The sequence below is a fragment of the Marmota marmota genome, unplaced genomic scaffold (genome assembly GCF_001458135.2).
Source record: "Marmota marmota marmota unplaced genomic scaffold, marMar, whole genome shotgun sequence".
In the NCBI taxonomy this organism is placed as follows: Eukaryota; Metazoa; Chordata; class Mammalia; order Rodentia; family Sciuridae; genus Marmota; species Marmota marmota.
In genome coordinates, this window is record NW_026000103.1 from 7314626 (window position 1) to 7327442 (window position 12817).

General features: G+C 34.6%; 1 protein-coding gene across 1 annotated transcript in view; it reads left to right on the forward strand.

Annotated features, from left to right (window-relative positions):
* Mpdz (multiple PDZ domain crumbs cell polarity complex component) overlaps positions 1-12817 on the forward strand; it is a 132736-nt gene that overhangs the window by 95362 nt on the left and 24557 nt on the right. Inside the window, 5 exon segments of the mRNA XM_048783892.1 lie at positions 2848-3047; positions 4499-4695; positions 5813-5904; positions 6122-6212; positions 8087-8167. Coding sequence (XP_048639849.1) covers positions 2848-3047; positions 4499-4695; positions 5813-5904; positions 6122-6212; positions 8087-8167 — 661 coding nt within the window.

A 12817-nucleotide genomic window follows, 5' to 3' on the forward strand; every position in this document is an offset into this window, starting at 1 on the left:
TGTTTTGTTCTTTGTTACTACTGTGCCTTGTCCCACCTCACCATTTATTATATATGTTGTGGAAAACAAACAACTGTTGTGTTTGGAGTGGGCATGCAAATCCTTTCTTAAGTGCACTGTCCTGCCACAGAATGTTTATTTTTATAGTGGAAGTTAAATGGCCCTTCTGAAAGGAAGGGAGATCATGAGTCCAGTGTTTTTCCTGAAGTTTGGTAGATTTGAATTTTCTGACACTTTAATTTTTATTAGTTACCAAAAGGTATCACTACTCTCACACGTAATTTCTTCAAAGCCTTGTGTATGTTTAAAACTTTTTCAGACTTTAACAAGATGTCATGAAAGCTCTTCCTTAAGTTAATCACTGCAAATAATTGTGTACGTGAATGTGCAGGAGTCTGCTGAATATTCTTAAAGTGCATGCGTATAAAACCCTCCATCAGGAAACATAGCTCTTTCTATGCTCCTAAATATGTCCTTGAATATTCTCATATTCTGATGAAATTATAACACCAAAATTGAAACAAAAATTTACAAGAATTTATATACCATAATTTAATCATGGAAATGAAGAAAGCTGTCAACAATTTTTTAAGGAAACATTTTATGAATATTCATCAGATCTTCATGTTTTTGTGATATGGATAAGCAAAGATGCTGTATCTGAACGAATATGTTTTCTGTTACTATAGGAATTACAGAATTCAAGTAGAGTTATCTTCCATTGTTCCCCAACTAACCCTTTTGCTCCCACACCATTTAAGGTTTGTCTCAAAGTGAAATTTTGTGTAAGTAGGTGTGTTACAGTGTGCAGTACATGTATGTTTTACTTAGTGGCATGGAGTGATTGCAATTGCACTTGGCCTTTTTGCCAAATAAGGATAAATGATCTTTGTTAAAGACCAATATTTTCCCAAATAAATTTTAAGAAGTGTCACTAACAAATTGATTATATGATCTTGGTAAAACAAGGGTGTTAGGGGTGATAAAATAGAAGACTTCTAATTGTCCCTCAAGTCAATGCAGGTAGTATTAGTTTTTTGATTCATTAGTGAGGTTACAGTACCATTTTAGTTTACTCACAGTTAGGAGTATGTTGTACCTAAGATCCTGAAGGATTCTACAGATAAACAAATTTTGTTTCTTTGTTCTTAAGCAAAATAATAGTCAAAAATTATGCAGCAAATAAAATGTACATCCATAGATTTGTTAAATTTTGGGATGTTCAAATAGATTGTTTCACTTTTTAAAAATGAAATGGACTTAATGTATGCTTGCTAAATAACAACTTTCTGTTGTTACGTAGAAATAAATGTTGTTTGAAACTAGGAAAAATTCTGAAGTACATCTCTCTCTCTCTACTTTAGTAATATTTTTAAATAAGCAGATCTTTTGTTTGCTCATTTTCATTTGTACATTATTAATTTGAAAGATTTATGGCAGAGATCTTGGGAAGATAACAGGGATTTCATTTGTACTAGTAACTTTTATCTGTTTGGCCAATGATGTGTTGACTGATCGTTGTATGTAGCAAATTATATAACCAAAAAAAAAAAAATTTTTGCCCCAAAGTCTCTATAAACCAGACCTCTCCAGAAAAATGAATGCTTTTTGAGTCATTGAAGAAAGATCTTATTCAGTGTCATGTAGTGTTAGGTATATTTTATGGTATTCTGAGTCATGGCCCCATTAATAATTCCTAAGTTTTTGTACATTTGGTGTGTTCTTATTAGAAGTAGGTTTAAAAAAAGAAAAACATGGTTTCCTAAATTACACCTATAAAAGAAAAAAAGGTTTTTTATGCAGAAAAAAGTACAGGAAAGAAGAGTAAAAAAAAAAAAAATACAGGTTGAAGGCATCAGCGACAGAGTCTTACAAGGACTAGCAGTTTAGTCAGGTTTTTCTGACGCTTGAGTCAGGCACTGCCTTACCATAGAAATTGGAGGAGACAGCATAGTATAATACAAAGTGCATTGGATCAAGAATTAAGCAAAAGGAAGTCTAGTTAGGACTGTGTAACTTTGAACAAAATTTTTCTCTTCTCGCGGCCTCAGTTTCAAAAGGATTATTTATCTTACAAATGAATAAAGTGAATTCAGTGGCTCAAAGACAATTCAAACTCTTATATTCTGTTTGGTAATCTCTAATTTAAGAACCAGATCATACCAAACCCCATTTCTTTTGATAGGACCTATGGTCTTAAGTGACAGTAAGTATGCCACATGTGGACTTTTTATGAAGTACTCTGTTTTCATTTTTGCCTAAGCTATTTTGGCAAGAGAAATACAGTGCTATCCCTTAAAATCACATTCCTCAGATATGAGTCCCTGTCCTATATGCTAACGTCGACTGGTACTCTGGTAGAGGAACCTGCATGTGGAATGCTGTTTTTCATGGATTTCATGAGGGCCCTTTGAAGAGAGGATTCAGGTATTAATAAAGAATTTGTTCTGTATAGTCTTGCTAACAAGATTTAAAGGACAACATCTTCCTTAATTTTTTTTCTTTTTTCTTCTTTGTTTCTTGGCAGACTTTTTTAGACCCCCACAAACTTGCGCAGACCCTTGAATATTTATGATAACTGTTGAATGAAAATGTATTTTTCAACAGGGAAAGTTTGTATAATTTTCTATCTTAGGTCATTTAAGCCTTCAAATTGAATTCATTCACTTATAATAGCAAATAACAGTTTACTGAAATTATTTTTTTCTGTATATTTAAACTTTACCTGAATCCTCTCTAACATTTAATAAATTTATATTTGAGCTTTTCTTTATTTGGTGGATATTTTAAGGCCATTTTTGTTTTGACATTATACTTATGTCTTTTCCTTAAGGTTTTCTTCCTCAGACTGCACATACCCACTGCATTCTTCTTGTTCCCACAGGCACCCAGTCAGTCAGAGTCAGAGCCAGAGAAGGCTCCATTGTGTGAGGCTCCTCCACCCTCTCCTTCAGCATTTGCAGAAATGGGCAGTGATTATGCACAGTCATCTGAAACCAAAATCTCAGAAGATGTGGACAAAGAGGATGAGTTTGGTTACAGCTGGAGTAAGTTGTCATTTGTGATGCATTTAATTATAAGAAGTACTAAAAAGCTTTTTTTTCCTGAAGACTTATGCCTTGTATGAACAAGTATGTTTCGGCTTTATGATAGACATTGCAGTTCTTAGTCGGAAAAAAAAATGTGTTGTTTGTTTTTCTTGAATACAACATACATTCCTGAGGCATGAAGTCATGTTCTTCCTTTCCTTTAAATGTGCATCCCCAAAACCCCTTTGCTCCTCATATGAGAATTAACGAGGACAGGATATGCCAGATCAGCCCACCCTGTGATCTTGAACCAACATTACACTTCATTAGGTCTCAGATTCCTCATTGTAAAATCTGGCAGCTGTTGATATTATACTCTGAATTTCTGTACTTTTTGTACTAGGTTGTAACATAGTATAATTGTTGAGATCAAAACTTTGGAGATTTGATGAGCATTTTTTCAAAGTCAGATGTATTAGGATCCGTGGGGTATCTCTCTTTTTTAAGAAAATTTTGCAGAGAAAGATTAAAAGTTCATCCAAAAGTTATGAATGTGTCATTTTGTTAAAAAGTTTCATTTTTTAAAAATATCTACAAATTCCCTTATTTAAGAAAGCCACAGTACCAGAATGTACTCAGAGAAAAATATGTACCAGAATGTTTCAGTTTTCTATTATCACATCACTCTAAAATTTAATGACTTAAACGAAAATGTATTAATAATCTGTAGTATGGAGGTTGACTGGGCTCTGCGGGGCTAGACTTCCAAGAGGACTCACTTGTACATTTGGCTGTTAGTACTGGCTACTGACTGGTCACTAATCTGGACCTTGCAGGACCTAAGTGTGGCCCTGCCCTCTCAGATAAAAGAGGGCAGAAAATAAATTCCATCTCTTAAAGATGTAGAGTAGGAGATATAAATGGTCTCACCTAATTAGGACCTGTCTCAAGGCTGAGGCAAGTATAGTCAATTTGTTCTGGCCTAATGGCTCGGTGTAATAAGATAACCCATTTCTTTCATTCTAGTTGTGCACACTGAGCAACTGCCCAACATGATGTAATACATAATGTAATACACAGTGTAGATTTTCCCGTGGAAGAGAAGCTCCCACTGATTAGTCAGCACAATTGTTCTGGATGCATTAGTACTTTTCGGCTTTTCAAATAATAAAGTAAATTTAATTGTGGCTTTTGAGAGTTTGTAAATGTGAATCATTTCTCTTGGGCCTGAGGTGAACTGATTAATCAGACATTATGTTCTTTGTACACTTCATGCAAATAAATTCTTCAAAGTTTGAGTACTTCAGGAAACCAGTTCTGATGTCCAGGCAGCCCATCTATTTAGCTTTTTACATTTTGATTCAAATAATTCCCTCTTGTGATGAAAGTAAATAACCTTACATAGTAAAGCATTACTAAGAATTATGTGAATTAACTTTAAATACATATGGTGGTGTTGTTGTATGCAGAAAATATTAGAGAGCGTTATGGAACCCTAACAGGAGAGCTGCATATGATTCAGCTGGAGAAAGGTCGTAGTGGTTTGGGTCTAAGTCTTGCTGGGAACAAAGACCGAACCAGAATGAGTGTCTTTATAGTGGGAATTGATCCAAATGGAGCAGCAGGGAAAGATGGTCGACTACAGATTGCAGATGAACTTCTAGAGGTAAGTTCTGGTGGACAACTTTGAATGTACTCTTGCTGTATAAGAGCAATGTAATCTTCTCTTTCCATAAAATCACCCACACCTCATGGTGACTGAGAAAACTATCACCGGCCTAATAAAATAGATGCATTGCAGCAAATTTGGCTGTAAACCAAATCTCTACTCAGTAGAGTCTGTGTTCCTATTAACTTCCATTAAAAGGTCATGACTGTGTAGCACCAGAAACAATCTTTGCCCCAAGACAGTAATAAAAATCACACTTCAAAAACATTTTTTTTTGTGTGTGCATTGCATTTTTATTAGGAGTTTTTGAAAAGCCAAATAATCATTCCCCAGTAATGACACTGACCCACTGGACATTCTGGAAGTTGAATTCCTAATGGGAGAAGTGATGGGGTGAGATGAGGCAAAGGCCAAGATTAAGGCTAAAGAATGAATGAAATAATGAAAGCAGTAACTCAGCCTGCCAAACAAAATAAATTTGTGGAGAATACTTTATAGCATTTAGAATTTTATTTGCTTGTGTTGTTTGCCCTTATTGCCTAAAGGCAGGACCCAGGTGTCTTCTTACAGCCTTTCTACAATTCCTTGTGCTTTATGTGTTTCCCTGTGGCTTAGTAAGCTCATGCAGCACTAGGTAAACAATTAGATGACAAGAAGCTTAGGCACAATCTGTAGCCTATATCTTGAATCTCCCTAGATTCGCTTTTCTCAGAGGCCTATTCCCAGGACTTGAGTCTTGGGACCAACTGGAACACACGACAGTGGGGAGGCTTACCAGAATGGTCTTTGCAAGTCACAGGGCTCTTGCTTTATAGAGCATGTTGGAATCCCAGTGCCTGCCAGGAATTGGCTATCTACTCTCCTTCAGTTGTTCCAAATAGTGCTTCTACCAGGAATCAATGGATATCAGATTTCGTGCCTATTACTTGAATGTTGGCTTTAACCATGAGCTTTTCTTTATTCACCATCCAAAGTCATGTGTATGTTCTATGGAGGAAAAAACATGTAATATTTTGAAGAAAGAAAGAAATGTGCTTTTTATTAGCTAGATAAGATGATAAAATCTTATGAAATTGAAATTTGAGACTTAACTAATGATGCTTATTTTTCATAGATCAATGGTCAAATTTTATATGGAAGAAGTCATCAAAATGCCTCATCAATAATTAAATGTGCCCCTTCTAAAGTAAAAATAATTTTTATCAGGTGAGCATTTTCTTTTGCTGGTTTACTAAACTTTTTGGGGGGCGGGTAGAATTTCAACTCGGAGTTCTTTTGAATGAAAGTAAAACATATATGTTTGACTGTTGTAGTTCCAAGTCTTTATGGTTAGAGAATTTTTCCTAATAATCTGACTTCAAGTAAGAAAATGAAAATAATATCATTATGGGGATATAATAGGCTGATTCTTTTTTCCTTTTAGAAATAAAGAGGCAGTGAGTCAGATGGCTGTATGTCCTGGAAGTACAGTAGAATCTTTGCCTTCTACCTCAGAGAATCTTCAAAATAAGGAGGTATTATTTGGAAGTTGTGTTTGTTTCTCTGGAAAGATTTGATTGATATGCCCTCTTATTAACTCAGCTAACAATTATAGAAAATGCACTGCAGTATCAAAGATAGATGCATTATAGCTTCATATAATGAGTTTATATGTGAATTGTAACCCAGTACATTGTGTTTATGGCTTACTAAATGTGGATACTCACGTAAATAAGCACACTACTCATGTGAAGGCTACCAGTAGAATCTACATAGGCAGCAGTGTGAGCCAGAGAAAAGGTGCCAATTCTGCTTCTAGGAAGAGAGTGAGAATAAAACTTTATAGAGGAGTTACTCTTGAAGTGTATGTTGCAAAATTTGGGTGCAAAAACATTGCAGACAGAGGGCATGAAGTAAGGAATGGCATGGAAGCACTGGCTCATGCCAGAAATTGAAAACTACAGAGCATTACTGAGCAATGTAGGGCAGAGAATGGGGAGTGGTGAGGAAAAGAGCCTGATAAAGGGCACAGGGCCAGATCATGGTGAGCATCCTGACAGAATGCTGTAGGCTGACTTTGTGAGAAAGTATGGAACTCAAACAAATATTGGAACTCAAACAAAAAAAGTGACTGAATATTTATTCAATAAATATTTTCTGAATATTCTGCCTCATTGGGCTGGGTATATGCTGGTGAATAAAAGGATATATAAGGCTTTCAGATATCTGATTTGATATCTGACTTGGTGAGGCTTGAATTGTCAAAAATAGAAAATAAAGAAAAAAGGAGTATATATTTGCCAAACTATCCACATTCTATTGGAAGCAACTTAAAAATTCAGTGCCTGTTGGGAAGTCATATAGAAGTGTACCTTAGGACATTGGTCTAGAGTTTACAGATGAATCCCCATAGATACAAATTTGGTATTTGTGGACCAGGAGGACGAAGCACTTGCCTATAGAGAATGTTAGAGTACAAAAGGCCAAAGGCAGACTCATGTAATATGAACAAAAAGGAGAAAGGCTGAACAGGGAGGTCAGGGAGAAGGAAAAAGAACTAGAAGGGCATGTTGCACAGCACTGAGGAGGCATGTTTCAAGGAGAAGGGTACGTTTCAAAACCTTAGATGCTGCAGAGGCGCCCAGTAAGAACATGACAGAAAGTGCCTTGGATTTGCTAACTTGGAGATTATTGGGAAAGCAGTGAGGAAAGGAAAAAGCAAATAATGACAAACAGATTAAGGAGAGAAGAGAATATATATGTAAGATGAATTAAAGGAGGTAATAGAAAGTGAAATGCTAAAAATTGGAGGAACCTTGGTGATTATCAGTTGGAGAAGGTATGGGAACAGAAACCCTCTTCTCTGAATGAATATATAAACAGGGGGCTTATTTGTACATAGGATAAATGATGTATCCTAGCTGCTCTTGATGTTGAACTGAGTCTCATCATTACTTAAGATGGCTATAGAGGGGAAATTTTTATTTTCATATTAATAGTACTAAATATGTCCCTTAAGCAAAAGGAGTGTTTCATTAATTCTCAGGTAAAACATTTAATAATATCTAAATTCACATGATAACTAAGGCAGGAAGAATAGTGAGTGGTGCCCTCTTGGTGCTCTGAGTGTCTGTGATTTCTACTTGGGATGGCTGAGCTACTGTTAGATGTCTTTATGGAGTCAGTCCGCAGACTCTGGAGCCACACAGTCATTCTGTGTGCCAGAGCAGTTGCTGATAAGTTACATCTCCTAAGTACTTTAAGAGAATGGAATGTTCATAAATTCCATAAGATGTTAAAATAGTAATAATGAATTGTAATATATGAGATAATTTTGACTAAGATCCCTTATATTAAAAAAAAATGTGTAACATTTAGTTGCCTTTTTTGCCATTTCTTTTTCTGTCAGGTGGAACCAAATGTTGCTATTTCTGATACAGTTGTGGACCTCAGTTCATTTAAAAATGTGCACCATCTGGAGCTTCCCAAGGTAAATCTGCTTTGAATGGGAATGAAATGATGTGATGACCCTCATATCTGTGTTCCAATTCACTGATTCTCAAAAGTGTTGTCTCCAGACCAGCAGCATCGGCATCACTTGGAAGTGCAGATGCTCCGGCCCACCCAGGCCACTTGCTGAATGAGAAACACTAGGGGTGGGCCAGAATAAACACAGGGTCATATGTGTTTTAATAATCCTTCATGGTGATTCTAATACCCAATAAAAATTGAGAACCACTATGTTTATTAATACTTTATTCCAAGGTATGAAATTCATGATCTCTCGTTTGATTCATTTACCAAGGTTCTACTGGGGGGATATAAAAATGAAGAAATAGAAGTTATGTAGTCTTTGTCCTTTATAAAACTTGAAAGCTCAAATAGGTAGAATTTTTGCTAATAGGCATCAGTAAAATATTTGCTTTCAAATAGTTCAATGACTAGGATCTACTTTTCAAAAGAGGTTTGTTGAGCAGAAACCTATGAATGCTTTCAGGAGCTACAGGCTCATGCTGGAAAGCAAATGTGCAGCAGGTGAACTAGAGGATAAGTAGAAAGAGCAGTGAGGAACTTAGTGGGAAGAAAGAGGTAGACTGGGAGAGCAGGTTGTTTACAGGAAATGCTACCCTACAGATAGAAGTGGAGTGGTACATACACTGCTCTCCAGCCGAGAGCTACTATAGCATGATGCTCAGGACCTGGGCTTCATATTCATTCTGTTTGAGTTGAACCCTTGCTTCATTAGTCATATACTTTACATATTTTATGATCTTTCTTTGCCTCAGTTTCCTCCCCTTGAAGTTGAAGATGATAATAGTACCTTTATCTTAGGTTAATGTAACGAATAAATGAGTTGCTTATAAAATAGCATAATCCATGGCACCTAGTCAGATTATGTTTGAAAAATGACTATATTGATTTGGTTTTGTTTTTATAATGCAATAACCTGGCAGAAAAATGGGTTGCTCTTGTCTTATAATAAAGGTATAAGGGAATTTTTTATTGTGGATCATCTTGTTTTATTTGGAAGGAAAAGAAGCAATGTCTTTAAAGCCTTTGTCCATACAGTGCAATAAGGATTCTTCATTCTGTTGCCATTGAAGGGGGATTTTCTTTCCAATCTCATACTGATTTCAGGGTTTAGTTTTTTAAAATCCTGAAATCACGAGTTTATAGTATTTAACTAGTGTGATAATTTACCTACTATTAATTATGAACATTTGAACATATGCTGAATTATTTATAATGATTTTCTAATTTTGGTTTATGTTTATCTCTTGAAAAGTCTAAAATAAGATATTTTTTTACATATATTTTTTCATGGCATTGATTCTAATTTATTAACCTAAAGCTTAGTATATCCTGTTATTGTATAATGAGTACCCAGGAAGTATTGGTGGAATGAACTTGTTAGATAAATGAGGAGCAGAATGCTGTTGTGGTTGGAAGCACAAACATAAAGCCAGATCACCTGTATTAGAGCTCTGGATTCACCACTTAGTGATACTCTGATCTAGGTCATAGTTCTTAATCTGTACATGGTTTTTCCTCTCCAAAATGGGAATAATAATTGTATTTACCTTATAGAGTTATATTGAGAATTAAATATATATATTGTGAAAATTAAATATATACATATTTATATATAGTGTCTAGAACCTGACACACATGTAAAAGTGTTGCCTTTTATTATTATCATTATAATTATTAGGGAAGAATCATATGGCCAAGAGAGGTCGCACTGTTTCTTGACATTGGTTTTCTCTGATGCTTTCTTTTTCTGAATTAGGCCACCTGTTTGATGTATTCCATACATGTTCACATTATTTCAGTCCCCTGCTCAGAACTTTTCAGCAACATCCATTGTCCAACTGATAAACTGAAATTTTTTGGCCTAGCATTTAGCCTAGCAGCGAGAGAGACAGAAACCTAATCTGTCAGAAATCCTCTCACATATTATGTGATCTAAGACAAATCACTTAATCACATTTGTCCTCACTTTTTTCTTCTGTAAATACAGCCACCCATATCATAAAGTTATTGTGAGAGTAGATGAGATAATGAGCAAGAGTCCTTCATTGCAAAATATAAACTTGGGCTCTGCCTTAGCCTCCTGCTGATGATGTATTCATGGATGTCTGTTGATAATGTGCACATGCCTGTCTGAATTAGTTGCTGTATATTAAAGAATTCAGGACCTTTGAAAACAATCAGTGTTTTGCCCACAGAAAGCTTCCATTTATATGTAGATTTTAGATAGATTCAAGTTTCAGGTCACTGGAATATTTATTGATAGAAACCAAAGTAAGGGAAATATTCATAACTTTTAATAAATCAACTACACAGAAGCAGTTAATCATAATTTTTTAATGACTTAAAGTGTGGGTTTTGTAGTTACTTAAGCTCTCTGGGCTATATGCAAGCAATTTAACTTCTTTGTGCCTCACTTTCCTTATCTGTAAGATGAAGAAAATATTTTTTGTATTAGGGATACTGTTGTAAGGATTAAATGAAAAACGTACATAAAACATTTACCACAATGGAAGCTATTATAATTATTTTTAAACCATGAGGTTCAGAGTAGCCCACAGAATGTGTCCTTGAATACTTCCTCTGAGGAAACATTGCTAAAAATGATGTCAAGTGAACAGTCACATTAATCCTAAACTCTTTAACTTTATTATGAAATGACATGGAAATAAAACTCAGTTAAGCAGATCGGAGACTTAACCAGCCTTCTAACACACATGCCTCATCTGAAATTCTTTATCATATCTGCTATCCTGTATATTTTTAATGCTTAATTATTTGAAAACATACTTCAGAGGTAATGTCACATGTTCATTGTCACTTACTCCTTTGCAACCCTGTGGGTTTGCTGTTATACTTAACCTCTGGTATACTACCTCCAGATCTGATTTTTTTTTTAACCATTTAAATTTGTAGTGTTGTCCCATCTACCCTGTGGATTCCTTATAGGAATCCTCTATGTAAGTCATACTAATTTAAATGAAGAACTCATGGAGAAAAATTTAAGAATTTATTCTTCCTTGCTTTTGTTTATATCATTTGGACTGTCCTTCTGCTTATTTTCTCCTTGTCTAAATCCTACATATACTGAAGACCCAGCTTAAGCCTCACCTCTCCTTTTAAAATAATCTTTCAATGTATAACTAATTAGAACAAATAAAAACTAAATAATTAATTAAATTAAATAAAATCTTTCAATATTCTGACATATATAATGCTTACTATTAATGTCTCTGTGTATGTGTCATGTATGGCCCAAGAACGGGTCTTTTGTGGAAAGCTTCCATGTGGTGTCTTTTTATACATCCCAAATGCACACATGTTGAGAGAAGAAACTTTCATACTTTCTCTCCCAGACCATAGCTCACACTGAGTAAGAGGGATGGGTGTGTTGAAGAATGAGTGAATGCTACTCTTGCAACAGGGAGGAAATACTGAGATCAGGAGAGTCAGAAAGAGAAGATTTTTGCATCATCTAAAAATTGCAGTTATAGTAATAGTTGTTTCTAGTTCTGTTTCAGAAATTCTCTCAACAAATTTATTATCTTTTTATCCTTTTACTTTTTGAAAATAGTAAAATGGAAGTTCAAACAAAAAGTTCTCATATATATAATCTAAATACTCAGTAGCTGAGTGATATGCTAATTCAATTTATCAGAAAATATATTTTATTAAAGATTTATTTTTATCATAGTTTAGTCCAAAAATGTACTATACATCAAAGGAGGTAGTAACCTTCTAAGATTGTCAGAGATTTTTTCATATTCATACTTTTGTGTGTGTGTGTGTGGTGAAAACCTCCAAATGCCATTAAGTTAAGTTTTTCTTTTGAATTTTAGCAAATCTTTCACCTTCCATATAATCCTCTAATAATAACAATAGTTTAGCTTTATCCCACTTTTAATTATTATTTTAATTCTTTTCTAGCTATTTAATTTATATAGTTTTTCTTCATAAATACACTCTTTGGTAGTATTTTTATTATTTTATTTGTTTTTATTAGTTATACATGTCAGTAGAATGTATTTTGACATACATATATGGAGTATAACTTCTCATTCTTCTTGTTGTATATGATGTGGCATTACATTGATCATGTAATCATATGTGCAAGTAGAATAGTATTTTAATAACTAGCTCAGAACTTTTATCTCAGGTCTTTTATTGCTAAGGAATATATATGCTTATGTATTTGTGTTCACACACACACACCTTTACTTCTGGGAGAAGTAATGTGGAAAGTTGAGCAGTTATTTAAGAAATTGCATACTCACACCCTACGATACTGCCTTACATGTTTTTTTTTCTGACACCAATAAATTTTAGATGTGTATATGCTTAATTATTTTTGTAGTATACTACGTTGGATTGGAGCATAGTATACATGTAGATGTGTGACTTATTGTTCCTTTTAGGACTCCCTCTGTTGCAAATAGTAATAATAACCACAAAAGCTTTCTCCATCAGTCTTAATCAAAAAACAGGATTTATGAACTCAAGTAATTGGTTAACAAACAGTCTTCAAAGATAGTTGGTACTGGGCTCAGTGGTTCAAGGGCAAGATATCTCTCTCTCTCTCTCTCTCTCTCTCTCTCTCTCTCTCTCTCTC